Source organism: Pungitius pungitius, chromosome 13 (genome assembly GCF_949316345.1).
Source record: "Pungitius pungitius chromosome 13, fPunPun2.1, whole genome shotgun sequence".
NCBI lineage: Eukaryota > Metazoa > Chordata > Actinopteri > Perciformes > Gasterosteidae > Pungitius > Pungitius pungitius.
Genome location: NC_084912.1, coordinates 12301141 through 12317306, shown reverse-complemented (window position 1 = coordinate 12317306; position 16166 = coordinate 12301141). Strand labels below are relative to the sequence as shown.

General features: G+C 48.7%; 1 protein-coding gene across 1 annotated transcript; it reads left to right on the top strand.

The window, feature by feature from the left end:
• The first annotated feature begins 2651 nt into the window (after window positions 1–2651).
• Window positions 2652–12037, top strand: ism1 (isthmin 1). Its single transcript, XM_037466420.2, has 6 exons — window positions 2652–3560; window positions 7880–8092; window positions 9013–9286; window positions 10678–10821; window positions 10918–11007; window positions 11258–12037. Exons 1-6 carry the CDS (start codon window positions 3423–3425, stop codon window positions 11773–11775), a joined length of 1377 nt encoding a protein of 458 aa, XP_037322317.2. The 5' UTR covers window positions 2652–3422; the 3' UTR covers window positions 11776–12037.
• The last annotated feature ends 4129 nt before the right edge of the window (window positions 12038–16166 follow it).

Sequence of the window (16166 nt, the reverse complement as noted above, 5' to 3'; positions counted from 1 at the left end):
GAGGACCCGCTGTTCCCTTTCACACACGGCCTACGCAAACGCTTGTGAAGATAAGCACGCCGAGTGTGCAACACCTGGGCCAAAAGAAACCTAAACTAGCAATTAGCGCCAAACTCTAAATTCTCGTGGTATGGGGTAATCGTTTGATTAACACTAGAAGGATTATAGATGAATGTGTTTTCACAATCTACAGTCTCAGACCCGGTCGAGTCGACACTTGTTCTCTCTCGAGACCGTACTGTTTTTGTTTTTTCGCATAGACGACACGGAGAGGAGATTTTGCAAGTCGGGTTGAGATTTTCAATCTACGGGAGGAAAAAGAACAACTGCAAACAAAGAGGTTGTAGAATTCCATTTATTTTCTTGAAAAGGGAATAAAAATAAAAGGAAAAACTCCTTTCCCCTAAAGGGGAAAACCATTCAAGTCTTTAGTAACTCATTTTGTTCTGTAAGTGAATATCCACATCTGGCTCCTAAAGCCAGAGCCCATAGAAAGCACTTGTTAATATCTGTGATGTCATACAATACCGATGCACTGTTGCAAGAAGATGTAGGGGAGATCTCTCAGGATGTCTGTTAGTAATTTGTGTTTACTTTCACCTTTAGTCTGAATGTTAACAGGGAAAATGCCTGTAAAGAGAAACTCAAAACTTTCAGAATTCATTCTCACATAGAAGCACAGCAGGAACAATGCTCTTTTATGTTTGAGAATAAAATGATGCTCAAAGATCCATATGTTTTGTCTTTTATTTTAAAACTGCTTTTTGCTTTAGTCAGTAGTCTGTGTGTGTGTGTGTGTGTGTGTGAGTGAACCTGCTATTTATATAAAGAGAAAATGGTCTTTAGAAGAACCAAAACTGTCTTTATCCGACTGTTCATTATATAACAATCACACTGTACACAACCTGTAACTGGCGTACTACTACTGGAGGTATCTCTCTTAAAGATGAGCGACGAGGTATGAGGACACACATCTACTGCCGGGCAGGAACGAAGACAAACGTCCCCGCAGTCCGTCCCAACTACTTTTGAGTTTCAGCAGAAGTGGCAAACGGTCTGCGCTGGCATTTAAAACATCTGCGCAGCCTGACTACTGGTGGCAAGGCCCCAGAGACCTGCCTGCCTCTTTTGAACTGCAGATCCACACACACTGCACTTATTGGAATGGCATGTAGCTGCTATTCTGAAGGGGGATCCTCCGCTACGCCTTTGATGTCCACCACTGTGTCCAAAGCAGGCGAGCCAGTCTCCCTGCCCTGTTTCCCATTTAGACAAGAGAGTTTTCTACTCTAGAGAGGGATTTTTGAAGTGAAGCAGACAAAGCGCAGATTTACGTGGTTTAGGCCGGAGAAGGAAGGACTGTAACTGAAGAGCAAAGCTGTATTCTGGGAACCACTTGTTCACAGAGAGCATAATGAAGTGTGGGCCAATTTCATATGCATTTATGACTAATCCAGACATTCGATCTCATCAGATAATGTGAAAATAATTTTGAATATAGAGGTTCAAATAAAATGTGATCTCTGTAATGTGGTCGATTGTCAATTCCTCGCTCTGCTGCTCCCTGTTGCTTGTTTTGTCACTGGGACAGATCCACTCTGTCGCCTCGTGGGCATCCGATGAGAACATTTGGAGTCATGTCTCAGCTTAAGTCAAATCAGGACCTGAACCAAACTGCTCCTTACTCCAAGAACTCGTGACACCCAAGGCCTTGTAATACATTAGGGGTGACCCTCTATGGATTTCCCTTGTTTGGAATTTAACACATTAAAACGCTGACGACACGAACAATGGTGCCATGTAATGCAGGACATTATTTATCTAATTTGGGCGATGCATCGGATCTGCTTCTGTTCGACTGTCATGATCCTGCTGGCTTCAAGCGCCATTTGGTCAAAACAACAAAAACAACAAAAAAAAAAAAAAAAAAAAATGAGATCCGGCCAGTGATTGTCAGCAACAGTATTTTTCCACTTTTGCCCAAACGGAATGTTTCAACTTCAAAAGGTGACAAACGACATCCGATGCACCGTCGTCTGCGCACCTCGTGGCTCAGCCAAGTGTCCCCCCCCCCCCCCCCCACCCCACCCCCTACCGTGGCAAAGCGGCGGCATCCCCGCTTGGTGCATAATCTGACACCGCGACCTGTCCTTGGAAGCGTACAATAAAAAGTCGCACGAGGGCTAATCACATTACGCGCCGTTTGTCTCGCGCAAGTGAAGTGTTGCGGCACCTTCCGTTGGAGAGTGAATTCAATCAAAGCACGACACCAGGCTGGCGCAGTATGGAGCACACATGTCCACGGGAGGGACCTCCTGCAAAGCGCCTCCGGGTGTCTTCCCCTCTGCGCCACGACGCGCACCTCCGGAGACCCAACAGGATCCTCCGAATCGTCACTGTTGTGGCTGTAAAAGGACAATTCTCCTTGAAATGGAGTGACTTGGGAAGACTCGTGTGTGTTAAAATATTATTAATTTGCAGGAATAAGAGGAGCTTATAGCGGCAAGTTGGTCGTGTCAATTGCTATGGGAAAAAAGTACCAGTGTACACTGTTGGGGGAGTTTCACCCACGAACTTCCACACACAGTGTCGAGGGGGACGAAAGAGTTAACCAGGGGGAGGGCGCCTGTTTAGGGGCGTGTGGTATAAAACCACCTCTAGAGCGCAGATCAAGAACAGCGCGTGTTTTAGAAAGTTAAAGGTTGGACATGGTTGGACTTTGGTTCCTCCAAACCTCGTTAGAGACGCACGCCTGGCCCGTTACTCATTCCGGCGGGCCCACGATCCGCAGCGAAATGGATGAATACTGTTTTTGAGGAGACTTGACTTGAGGAAGATTTACTTCGAACTACCTGTACGCGTTTCTCCAAAGGTGAAGTGTAACGACGGCGAGCGCAGAATGCGGACACAACGAGTCATGCATTAAGGAAGAGGAAAAGCAAAGTGTGGCTGAGAATGTGCCGGGGACACCGCGGGGTAACTGGGCGTAAAGTTTCCTGAGTTTGGAGATTTGTCGAGGGCGCAACAAGAGGGGAGGGGAGGGGTAGGGGGGGCAGTGAATGTCCAGTGCTCTGTATGCACCGGCGTATCAGCACAACTACCTTCATCAAATGTGGCTCCTATATGTGTAAACAGTAAGAGCACCAAAGTTAATCTAGCGCGCAGAATCCTCCCCTACTGGATCCAACTCAATTTTCAGGCCTTTTTCTTCTCCCCAAAATTATTGGACCACTCCACGTCGGATCCTTTTCCATTCACTTTTTTTTTTTTTTTTTGCAAAGCTGATTCCCGAAGTGGCTCCGAAGTGGTGTTGCGGCTCCTCGTCGCCGGCGGATCCGGAGATCGGAGTCTCTGCACCGGGAGGAGGCGGAATCGGAGCTCCAGGCGCACCGCAGGCTCCCAAGGGCGGCCGCGTCAAAAGGATGGTGCGACTGGCTGCGGAACTGCTGCTGCTCCTGGGACTTGTTCTCCTCACCTTGCACATCACGGTACTGCGGGGCAGTCCGCTGCCCCAGGGAAACGAGACTCTGAGCCTGGATCAGGACACGGCACTTACAGAGGTGAGTCGGGGGGGGGGGGGCAACTAGCTCCGGGGTCAATTGGATGAAAGAGTTGTTTCAACAAAAAAAAAGCTCATTTGGAGCCGACGGTCCTGGTAAAATGAACCCTGCCAGTCTTTGGGGGCTGGGTTGACATGCACACCGGATTTGGGCTCCCCTGGGTGTCCCCAGGGAATAACAGGAAGCCAGTAGAAGGATGGAAGATGGGGCAAGGTCAGAGTTCAACCCCCCCCCCCCCTCCTGCAGCACCAAGCAGACCCCCCTATTGGGGGTTAAATAGTAGCTGTGGGCACTTCTCTGTCATCGTGGGCTCATCACTGTCACCCAGGCCTGTAGTTGGGGATGAGGCGGAGGGTCAGAGGAGAAGAGTCCGGCATCACACTGACTCCCGCCCTGAGCGCCCTGCTCCAGATCATCAAGTTTAACTGCATCACTGGCCCTTTGAACATCAGTATTATGCAGGCAGACTCCAGTGGAATCTCCAATTTGACTGGACCGTTCAGACAGGTCGGGGATGTTAAGCATCCTTTAGCTGTTTTTTCCTGTATATTTAGCATGCTACTGATGGGGATGAATGGGTATTAATGCCCACTGGAAGGGCGTCCCTTCATAAATTCTTTATTAGGACCTGCGGGAAATAAATGGAAATCATTTTTACTTCGACAGAGGATGGTGAGGGTAATTTGCTAAGCTGAAAAAATATTACAGGAATTTATGGAATATTTGTCACAGAGCAAATTATTTATTCTGAACAACAGGATTAGGGCTCGGAGAGTTTCTCCTGAGGAGATTACAGCAAAACATCCTAAACATACTGTATGACACCGAATCCAATCCAAACATCCCTTTTGTCACGAGTCCAACTTTTCATGGAGATTCTGGCTTGTGATGAAAGAGCCCGACATTGCCCCTCATGCCCCATGTTGAGAAAAGCACTGAGAATGTCTTTTACTTTTCATTTTGCTCATGAATGATCCGGATGTGCTTCACTGGACCGCCACTGAAGCCGGTGATGTCATCTTTTAACCAGGCTTGTCACGGCCCAGGGGGTGTATTGTCTGTCCGAGGTGTCATATTTGAAATGCCATTCACAGAAACACAAATGACAGGATGCGGATCCACGCACCTGTGGTGGAGCGTCAAGATGCTTTGGTCCAGTTCACGTCATCACCACTGACACGACAATGCGGACTCAACCCCTGGGGCGGGCTACATTAGTGTGACATGAATTAAATAACAGTATTTGTCCGTTTGCAACATGGTCTTCTAAACTTTGGCTTACCTAATTGGGGCTTTTACCTTCAAGTCTTCAAGTCTAAACAATTCACTTTTGAGCTTCATCCTAGCATGCAGCGTCTCAGCTCCATCCTGTAAGTAAACACGTGTGTGAGCCCAGTGTGAGGCACGTGTGTCACAGGGGAAGGATAGTGTTCTCTTCCACCTACATAAGTGCGCTGCTGAAAAGCATCTGGCACAATGTGCACTGCCTTCATTTCCTGCCAGCCTCCCCGGGGAAAGGACCCCTGAGTTGCTCCCAATTGAAAATGGAGTCATGCCCCTTTAAGCAGCCCTCACAAAGTGAAAAGGGGGGGGGGGGGGCGGGAAAAGGCAAGAGATACTGTGAGGAGGGAGAGGGGGTGGCTTGTGTGCAAGTGTTCATTCATGGCTTTTGATTTTATTGAATTTATTTTTATAGTAGGTCTATCATTCACACTGTATATTCTTCTCTCTTTTAGTATTAATTAAGTCGAACCAGAAAGCCAAAGTACAAAACAATACTTGACTGTTGAAGAAACTTTTCCCATGTTTTGCAAAATATTTTACTGGGGTTATTTCATATATAAACTATGAACGAATCAATACATTAATTACATTGAACATCATGAAATAAATGATTATTTAATAATTACACAAACTGAATCAGAAAGATGAAACAGAGTAATACTTGTGCAAAGTCACCCACTCCATGAATCCTTTGTGAGCGTTTGGAGGATAGCCTGCTGCTGGTTTCAGCCTCGTACAATGGCAGCTAAATTGTTATATAATGTTTTTTTTGTTTCTGAGAACAGTGATACTATTCCAACCACTGCACATGCATTTTACTGCTGTGAAGGTGTTTAAATTGTGTGTGCAAGTGGGGGGGGGGCATCCCAGATGAACCGAGGGAGCGGTGTGTCACTTTTGATCTCCAAATGAAAGCATGTTCTGCATGTAAAGCATGCTGCCATCAAAGGAGAGCCTTTTTACTTACTCCTGTGCAGACTGATTTTGTTTAAAAACCCTTAGCAGCAATTCTCCCATATGGAGCATTCTTATTAAACTACCCGCCACATAATCCCTCCAAAAATATAAACTGCATTAGTGCTAAACTACCAATAATCTGATTTACTCTCCCTTACTGAGTGAAACACCATCGCAAGTGTTGTCATGGGATTAATCACAATATGATGTTAAATGATCCAAATCTGCCTCAGGATTAGATCATCTCCCTGCCATGTGTCATCCATCATAATGTGACACATCACAAGATTACACAAGGATAAGGATAATGAAGGATAATGAAGGATTAATCGGCAAACACCGACTGGTTTGTACCAGCCAACAGTTTGTGTATCCTCAAATATACTGCTTTCTTTCACGCAGAAAGCAGTAAATCAAAAGTCCCAGACAGTTATTATCTGGGACCTAATCAGGAGCCACGGAGGTTTTTGGATGAATTGGTGTTGTGAATGAAAACACCTGACAGTCACAGGAAGGACTTGGTCCGTCTTCACTTGCGTGGCTCTGAAATGGGCGGCGGTGGGAAAATCGTGTGGTCGCCAGTTACTAATAACCATGAAAATATGATCTACGATTAAACACAGCCGCCTACGTTATTTACACACGTGTGTATGTATTATTAATTGTGATTGAACCCGTGAGTGTTGTGTTGGGCCCGCTCCCTCAGTGGAGCTCAATTAGAACGACTTCTGAAGGCTGGGAACTAGAAAGCGAGGGTTTATCACCGGGGCATCGCAACGCCCAAGTGCTCGAGATGGAGCCAAAGAGGGCCCTGTGATGCTCATAGAGGGTTGGATGCACAAACGATGCTGTCCAAATGACCCTTTTTCTGTATTGAGGTCTCTGCCATAATTGCATGGTGCGGTTTTAATTGGAATCCGCTATTTTCAGAATGTGTTTTCCTAAAATTGTTATGATTTTGAAAACAATTTATCCTGTTATTTGTTGGCTACAGACAAAAGCCACAGCCATCTTCCATCCATCTAGAAAATGTTGGGCAACAGTGTAATCATGTGTAATTATGGCTGCAGCTCACACATGTGATGTGTTTTGAAGTCTTTGAAATGCATCACATCAACTCAGTGTTTGAATCCCAACATCCCTCCATCTAGTGACTTAAGAAAAAGCGCTAGCTGGAACTCTGTACTTTCCTCTCTTGCGTTCTATATGTGGACGTGTACATTTTGCACAGTAGCATCTAAAGGCGTCTGGCGTGCACTTTGGCTTGACACAAACGGCTCCACTGGGGGCTTTTATGCCCGCCACAATGTGACTTAGCTGACAGCTTGTCTGTGACTGGCCACCGCAACCGTGCAGCACTGCTGCCATATTCTCAGGCCTCAGCCCGGCCACAAAAACACTACGTAGGGAGAAAAGAGACAACAAGCAACTCTGTTGTTTGCTTTGATTTTATTTTCTGCCACCCCAGAATGCTTGATTGCCGACTACTTATATGGCTACCGGTATAATTGTTCTCTCTGTGCATACCTGACAGGGGACACATGTCCTTAACTGTCCTTTTGGGATATTTGATTGCTTAGGTTTTTGAGTACAGCCCCATTGCAGGAAACATCTTACGTGCTTTTTTCTCAGACTTGCTAAAATTGTCCACATAAACATAACTACGTTGAAACCGGAGTGTAATGGGTTAAAAAGGGGGAAAAGTACAGTCCTCATGTGACATTGGCCCGTAATGCGTGCTCCAGGCCGATCAAATTTTGGTGGATGCGGAGAGACGCACAGAACTCACTGCTATGTTTTCCCCACTGCTTCAGTGGCTCCTACTTTCTGGGCTCCAAGAAGTCGAGAGTCTACTGTCAAAGGGATTTATGACAGAGGTCACGGCCTCATGAACTTCTGTCAACATCAATCTAATGTGGCTGAGAGCGCAGACTTTGTGGATGCCAAGTGACAGGCCCCTTAGTCTCAACCCACCCACGGAAGAGAATCAAATAGTTTCTGTAAACATTCTAATAATCCTCTGTTGTCAGCGCAGACTTTAATGAATCAAATCGGATGTTTCTTTCTCTCTTCTGCAGAACAATATAAATGCAAGAATCAGCCCCGTCCAACGCTCTCCCGAGGACCGGCGGTCGGGCCCGGAGCACCGGTTGGCCCGCCGGCCCGCCACCCTCCCCTGGGCACAAGGCAGCAGCGTACACCGGGACGGCCCTGGAGCTTTCCTCCTGGACCTGCACAACTTCCCCGACCTCTCCAAAGCCGACATCAATGGACAGAACCCCAATATCCAGGTGACCATGTGTGTCTGCGCACCTGCTGGTGTGCTTTGATGCCTTTCGCTCCCTTGTAAGACATGGCTACTCAACCACACGGGACAGGAAGAGCAAACAGGGGTATGGAGAATAGTTGGGTGCACATCACCCCCCCTGCCCGTTGTCCCTCTTCCATCTTTTCACGCTCCCTCCGTCCTTCTCGCCCTGTGCCCCTTTCGGACTTTCTGGCTCGTAGCGAAGCTCACGATGGACACTGAGGTCTCACGTCCATCATATTGACAGCTAACCAGCGAGGCCTCCCTGCCAACCCACGTGCAGGAGAAAACAGGGCAGCTTATGCAAATGTGTGGCGAGCCCTCGGCCGTAAGTACCTCAGTGGTGCAGATGGCCGAGCCACCGCTGTCATGTTTAAATCACTCTCCTGTCTAATCCGGCCAAGGGGGTCTTTCCATATCTGAGAGCATCACCGCTGAATCCGAGCACGAACAAAGTGTATTAACATCTCAAGATGTGGGAAGAGAGCCGAGCAACCAATTGAGCAAGGGCGTGAGGCTGTGGGAGAGGAGGGGGGCGGGGGGGGGGGGGGGGGGGGATGGGGGGCGGAGGAGGGGGTGTCTTTGATCCTGGGATTCATCTGGCTTTCATGGTCTAGAGGAGGCTGAATAGCCCTTTGAACTTTGTGTTTAGGTGCAGAGAGCCCAAGAGGTGGGAGGGTGACTGTGGGGCACCCCGCTCCTCCCCCCCACCCCCCCATCTGGGAGGCACATGTGTGAGGACAGAAAGGAGAAAGAGGGAGGGAGGATAATGTTTGTGCGGCGTGATCAGAAAGCCCCCCCCCCCCACCTCAAAGGCCCCCCGATTGACCCGTTGTGTCCCAAAATGCAACATATAAGTGTCTTGAAAAGTGACTTTAAACAGACTTCTGTTGTTGCATCTAGGTGACCATCGAAGTGGTGGACGGGCTGGAGGGCCATGAGCCGGAGAAAGGCCTCCGTAAGGAGAGCAAACCCAACTGGGCGTCTCCCAACTGGAGAAACTGGTGGCCTCGCTCTTCTTCCCCTTCCTCCTCCTCCACCTCCGCCGCTCATCAGACAGAGGATCACGATCGCGCCTACGGGAGCAACGGGGAGGACAGCAACTTCCTCAGGCCCCCGGCGGACTGGGACAGGAGAGGAGGCGCGGGGGGAGGAGGCAAGGCTCAAACGGAATATGGTGAGGAAGACGGGAGGGACATATTTGCGAGGAAAGGATGCACGTGGCAGAATACTCTTGATTTGAGCGCTGGCCTGCAGGGTTTCCACTGACGGCCACAGTCTGATGCGGAATTTGTAACTTGCAGATTTACTGAATCAAGCTGTCCCCATAATAAGTGCAGTCATCCCAGGTGACCCTTTGAGTGAACCATTTAACACTTCTTTTATGAGACGGATTCCTCCGTGTGGGGGAGCCTGCTCTTAACGCCTCGCTCCATCGCGGTTCTGCGGCAGCGATTGGTCCCCACAACACTCTCCAAAAGTACTTGCACTGATGAATTGATACTCCCCCTCATACGGCGTGTGTCGGGCCTGTGTTGAAGCATCCCTAAACCCACGTGGAAAATGTCATTTCATCCACTTTAACCACCAGGTGATTTCTTTTCTGGCTTATCACTGCGGTCAGCGCTAATTTACCCACGTCATTTCTGTCCCGGCTTCATAATCGGAGCTATGGACATGCAGTGAGGGTCACCCATCACTAGTCACTGGCGGTACAGTCAGTGGTGTCATTTGTGGGCTAAGGGCAGGTCATCATGAAGATTCTGGAGTTTTTAAGAGTTTAGTCTGAGCTGCCACATGCTCTACTACCGGAGTAAGCTATGGAAGGGGGGGGGGGGGCTAGCTGGCTATCCGGCCTGTACTCATACAAAATGTAATAATGAGGGGCAGATGGCAGGGGGGGGGCGTGGCTATAGGAAGGTTTGGAGCCCGGTCAGACATACTTCCATCCCAACATGCCCACATTAATTCTCCTCATTGATGAAGTACTGCTTTCAGGATGTGTGTCTGTGTGTGTGTCTGTGTGTTTGTGTGTGTGTGTGTATGCTACCATGAGGTAGCAATGGGGGTGGTAGAAATGAGTGCACATTACAGTGAATCTGCTCTACAATAAAGAGGATTTCTTACAATATCACTTCCCATTTCCAACCGATGAGAGCAGCTGCATGGTGTCCAGTGCCAATGTGCCAGAGATACTCAGGCAGCTGAGAGAATTTCTATTTGCAGATGCCCTGCCAGATCCCCTATAACTTCGTTGGAATTAGCAAACCACTTTTCTTCCTTCACTTTCTGAACACAGGTACTGTGCCCTATGCCATGTGCAACATAGCGTATGCCTGTGGGTGGGTGTGCTTGTGTGTGCGTGTCTGTGTGTGTGTGTGTGTGTCTGTAGACAGGCTTGCCAGGTATCTGCTTTGAGGGCCAAAGTCAAAGAGAACTTTGAGCTCCACCACTCCCCCCCTTCCTTCACCTATTATTAGTGAGGCATGCTAACAGGCCTGAGTAAGTTCAGCATGTGGCCTGCATCAGGGCCGAGGATCTCTCTCACCCTGTTTCTCTCTGATCCAGACTACATGGACGGAGACGGCGACTGGAGTGACTGGACGGCGTGTAGCGTCACATGTGGAAACGGCAACCAGAAGAGGACCAGGTCGTGCGGTTACGCCTGCACGGCCACCGAGTCCAGAACCTGTGATATGCCCAACTGCCCCGGTGAGCGCTTGATTCTTGCCAAACAGAGAGCGAACAGTTCCGCGAGGAGGCTTTCATCTCTGACCAGCGTGTCACCGTGCATTCATCTCTCCAAAGGTATTGAAGATGCCTTCAAGACGGCAGCTACTGAAGTGAGCCTGTTAGCCGGAACAGATGGATTCAACGCCACGGAGCTCTTTGGTGTCGGTAAGATTCTACTCAGATATTCATGCACTATCAAAAACAGTTCCCCCCCATCTGGGGGCAGCGTCCCTGCGCACACTCGGCATTCCTCACGCTCGGGCTGCGCAGAGATGCAACTGTGCAGCGGGGCGTGTCTCTTTGTGTGTGTGTGTGTGTGTTGGTAATGAAACACACTCTCACGCTGAGCATCAGACCGGGCCACGCTTTTCCTCCTCTAACATGCAGCACCCAACGGTGTCTTCATTCGTTTCAGACACGGACAGCTGCGAGCGATGGATGAACTGCAAGAGCGACTTCCTGAAGAAGTACATGACCAAGGTGGCGAACGACCTCCCCGGCTGCCCTTGCTCTTACCCGACCGAGGTGGCGTACAGCACGGCGGACGTGCGCGACGAGCTCCGGCGCCGGGATTTCCGCTGGAAGGACGCCAGCGGGCCGAAGGAGAAGCTGGAGATCTACAAGCCGACCGCCCGTTACTGCATCCGCTCCATGCTGACGCTGGAGTCCACCACGCTGGCGGCGCAGCACTGCTGCTACGACGACAACATGAAGCTCATCACCCGCGGCAAGGGGGCCGGCGCGCCCAACCTCATCAGCACCGAGTTCTCCGCCGACCTGCACTACAAGGTGGACATCCTGCCCTGGATCATCTGCAAAGGAGACTGGAGCCGCTACAACCAGGCCAGGCCGCCGAACAACGGGCGCAAGTGTCCCGACAACCCCCAGGACGAGGACTACTACAAACAGTTTGAAGAGGCAAGGGAGTTCTAGACGGCCGTGACGCGACAGGAAGAGAAAAGGAACAAAACAATGCAGATTGCTTGAAGATTTAGTTAAACCTCTGTTTTAGATCAATGTTAGGCACGGAGGGACCTGACTTACTGCTCTTATGAAGCAAGAAGAATAGAGTTATGACACCTACTTATAAGAACTTGCTTACAAGAACTTTTCTTGACCTCACCAAAACAAGCCAAACAGCGTTGCTCTGTTTAAGAAAAGAAAAAATAAGATTTTTTTTGAATAAAATAAGTCTCTAAAGAAACGATTAAAAATGTTTTGCCAGTAATTGTGTCACCTTTTTGATCTGGTCACTAAAGGGAGAACCGAGTTAGTATTCTTGAAAAGGGAAATTGTTATTCCGGGAATGTCCGTTTAGATCATGTTCGTCTTCGTGGATTGTTTATGTTTTGGTGAATCGGAGAGGCCTGTGGTAATAGAATAATGAGATCTTTCAGGAATGTGTTGGGAGAGGAGACAGAAGAGTGTTATCGAATTTTCTCCCATTTTGTCATTTACAATATCCAGGTTTTCATGTTAGTTTATTTAGCATGCACATTTTTGTTTATTGTACCATCAATTTACAGCCGTGTCTCTTTTGGCAGATCTTTATTGTAAAAAGCCTCCATTATTTTTGTAAAGTATTTATTAAGTCGTAGCTGTGTCTGAGTCGGGTGCCTATGATTGGTTTCTGGCTAAATGCTAACTTGAGATTCCTCTCTGGCTTCAATGTGCATATTCGTGTCTCAAGTTAGGATTAAAGTGTAATCGAGTGCAAAGAATGTGTGAATTCAACTGTATGGAAAGACTGAGATATAAATCTATAAATAAAATGTTCAAAAAGGCTATAAATGTGTTGCTGGCTAAACAATCTGCCATTAGATTTCTCCCCTGCTGTCGAGGGAAATGTGCAGGAAGAACTCTCTCCTCCAGGTTTAAGCCAGTGCACAAGTCTTCTATTAGTTGTATCCAGTGGGGCTTATTCAGAGGGCGAGAGGGTACGGTTCCCTTCATTGCGACACAGATTCTTCGTCTTTGGCATGCATCCTCACATTCCTGGGTAATTTCTCAGTGTACACACACACACACACACACACCCCCAATGCTGCCTGTCCGCAGCAAGGACCTCTGACCATTCCCTCTCTCCCTGCTGAGTGCTGCAGTCATTGTCACACAGAGAAACCCATTCATGGTGCCCCCATTCCTGCAGTCTTGTGTGCGGCACAGCTGGCCGTGTGTGCAGGGCCTGTCTGTATAACGCAGCAGGCCCCAGCACGTTCCACACCCCCGAGGCGCTGCTTGCAACCGCCTTCGTCCCTCCACTATTCACACAGAATTCCTACTCGCGCGTCCTTTGACCCATTTCTCCCAAACACAGGCTTTTAGCAACAACCCACCCTCGAGTTCGCTTTCCATCGCACCGATGCATTCTTTTCGAAGATCTACTGCTCCCTCGGTACTGTCAGGCTCCTGGGGTGTAAAACTTTCTTTTTAGCTCTTCTGTCCTTCTCCAGTTAAAGCAGGGGGTCGAGGCTAGGATTTCAGTAAGCGGCATGACTGCTTATCTTACGGGGGACCGTCGGCTGAACGCGCAACGGAGATCAAAGCGAGGTGTTGGTCTGTATTTTTGAAACATTAGGGCCCGGCTCAAATTGATAACATACCTCCAGCAGCACCCCGAGTATCTCCTCCTCAGACGGGCTCCACGTGTCAGGCAGGCAATTACTCTCATGCCCTCCTCGCTTTTCACCTCTCATTTCTTCTCCTCTTTTTTCCTGCCAACTCGTGCACACCTCGTGCTGTGACGACTCTGCCATGTCGTAGGCAGCGCCGCAGATCTAGGGCACGATTGGTGTGAAAATGGGCGAGGGCGGCGGACCAACTGCAGGAGCAGAGAATGCAGAGGAAACTTGCGTCGGCTGTGGGGCGTCAGGGAGGCCTCGGCGTCGCGTTGCTATTTCCAGCACTCCACTCTGGCATGTTCCAAAGGATGCAAAGCACCATATTAGTGGTATAATGTCAAGCATCTCAAAGGGCTCATTAAGAATCGCCATGATATGATTGTTGGTATTTTTCCTCTATTTTTGTTAGCAGAAGAAAATGATGTCCAACGCTGTTTTAGACAGTTTGAGCTCCGGCATTTTGTAGTAGCTCTCCAAACAGGAGCTAACTGTGGGAATAAGAAAGCAATTTAAAAAAAAGAGAAAGAAAGCAGTGGAAACCTGGACAGGTTCATGTTGTAATAAATAAAGTGAAAGCTCAGCTGTTTCTGTAGACATATTTCCCATTAAAACCAGTCCAGGTGGTTTGCTGTCCAACCTGTGTAGGGTGTCTGCAGGTACATAACCGTGGTGCGTGGTGGCAATCAGGCCTCTCTTATGTTTTGTGGTGCAGATGTGGCAGCGACATTTTTATCCTCCATCCTTCACTTTCTTTGCATTGCAACTCTTTAGGTTGGTGTGGCACAATGCAGGAAGTGCAAAACCACAGGCCCCCACAACTGGGCGGCAGCCTAATTAAAAAGGGTTTTCTTTGGTGTTCTAATCTGAAATAGCTGATCTGGTACACAAGGATTCTTGTATACCAGCTCTATCTTTCCCGCACCACCTTCACCAGCTAAAACAAGGGGTGGGGCTGCTGGCCCTCTGCCTGCCATAGGCTCTCACATCTTTGGCACAGCAAGTCAAGGGGAGGAATGGGTGGTGGGGGGGAACAAACATGGGCCTCAGTTCACAGCTGAACAAACAGGTCAACTAGCTGTGGAGCATCTGAGAGGGCAGGACGCCTTACTTAACCCCTGCTGCCAGGATTGCTGAGAGGCGCTCACACCATCTACGCCACAACAAGGACACCGGACAGGATGCAACGCCACTTGGACAAATAGTAGAGCATGGAATATCATCTTGTCAAATGGGTTTAGTGGCTTGGTTGGTTCCTTGCGTCTGGCTCATGGTTTCTGTGCCAGTTGAAACAAAAGCTGAAATGACACGAGCCGGCTGATTAAACCACACATCACACCCACAAAATGAGGATAAAGATAAATAAATCTGCTAAGCAATAAAGGGGTATTTTATTAAGTCACTTTTCCTATTGAGCCAAATGTGTCTAAAGTACCTGCCCATGTTTTATGTGCTCGAGTGCCAGCAGGAGTCAGCGACAATCAGTTCCATCTCGAAGGCAAAGGCATCAAGGTGGCATATACAAGAGTCTTTTCTGGATCGGTCCGGCATAGGAAGCCTCGTCACCGTGTGGGTTTAAACCTGTGTGTGTGCGTGTTGTTGCTGCTAGACAGGGGGGCTGTAATATGTCGAGGGGGTTGGTGGCCCTTTGGTGGTGGGTGGGGGGGGGGCAGCATGAGCATGGAAGCTGCGTGGCCATGATTCACTGTGACAGCCCCGCCTGGCATGCGAGGACAGCAGGCCATGGCGCGCGAGGCTGCTGCCTTTGATCTTTATTTGCTCCACCGTCTGTTTTGCATTTAAGAGCCTTGCTGAGCACGAGGCATTGGATACACCTTGAACGGCTCAGGACCTCGTCCTTTTTAAAGACCCTGGATCCGTTTTCAAAGCTAAGGGGATCCAGGACAGAGAGGGATGATGTTTGAAGGGGAAGCGTTCTTTGCCGAATAGGCCTGAGGGTATCCCAGCAACACAGATTAGCCCTGATGAAAAGAGGGTTCCTCCGTAATAACAAGCAATCAGGCTAATGGAGAATGGTGTGAGGGTGGGTGAGGGGCAAGGTAACACACATCTCCTGTTTTTCAGATGGACCCTCCACATCAAACCCACAGTCAGGAGGCCGTGGAACAAAAAAACAAACATGCATAGCTCCTCCCCAACCGACCTCCGGCTGCTCCTCCTGACCCATCAAATACATTTTGCACGTCAGTGATGTCAACGGACTGTGACATCTTACACCGGGGAGGCAAACCGGCTGGATGGCATCAAAACGTGGTCCTATCCCACAACCAGTCATGGTGCACTGACAGGGAGGCATCTCTCCCTTCAAACGGCGCACACATTTATCTTCCCGAACATCTCTATAGCACATTCCTCTGGGACACTTACAGAGGCCACGATCCAGAGCCAACAGCAGGACAGACTCCTGCTCTAGAGGCCGTCAGAATCCATGTGAGATGACACAAGAGGCTTCGTGATTCAACCGGAGGAGAAAAGCATTTCTGAAGGTATTTGGATAACGTGATCCATATTGAAAAAAAAAAAGCTTCAAGATTTTATTGGTTTTCACATGAGAGTGATGCACAGAACACAATTAGAGTAGTCAGAGGTTCCTGGCAGAACACACACTTCAATATTTCATCTCAAAAGTTTTGGCAAACTTCCACGTTCTTCTGCAGAATTATTTTTCCTCTCCAGTGTCTCATT

Coding starts and splice junctions, on each gene's coding strand:
- ism1 (XM_037466420.2), top strand. CDS start 3,423: ATGGTGCGACTGGCTGCGGAACTGCTGCTGCTCCTGGGACTTGTTCTC. Junction 3,561..7,879: donor AGGACACGGCACTTACAGAG/GTGAGTCGGGGG, acceptor TCTCTTCTGCAG/AACAATATAAATGCAAGAAT. Junction 8,093..9,012: donor GACAGAACCCCAATATCCAG/GTGACCATGTGT, acceptor TGTTGCATCTAG/GTGACCATCGAAGTGGTGGA.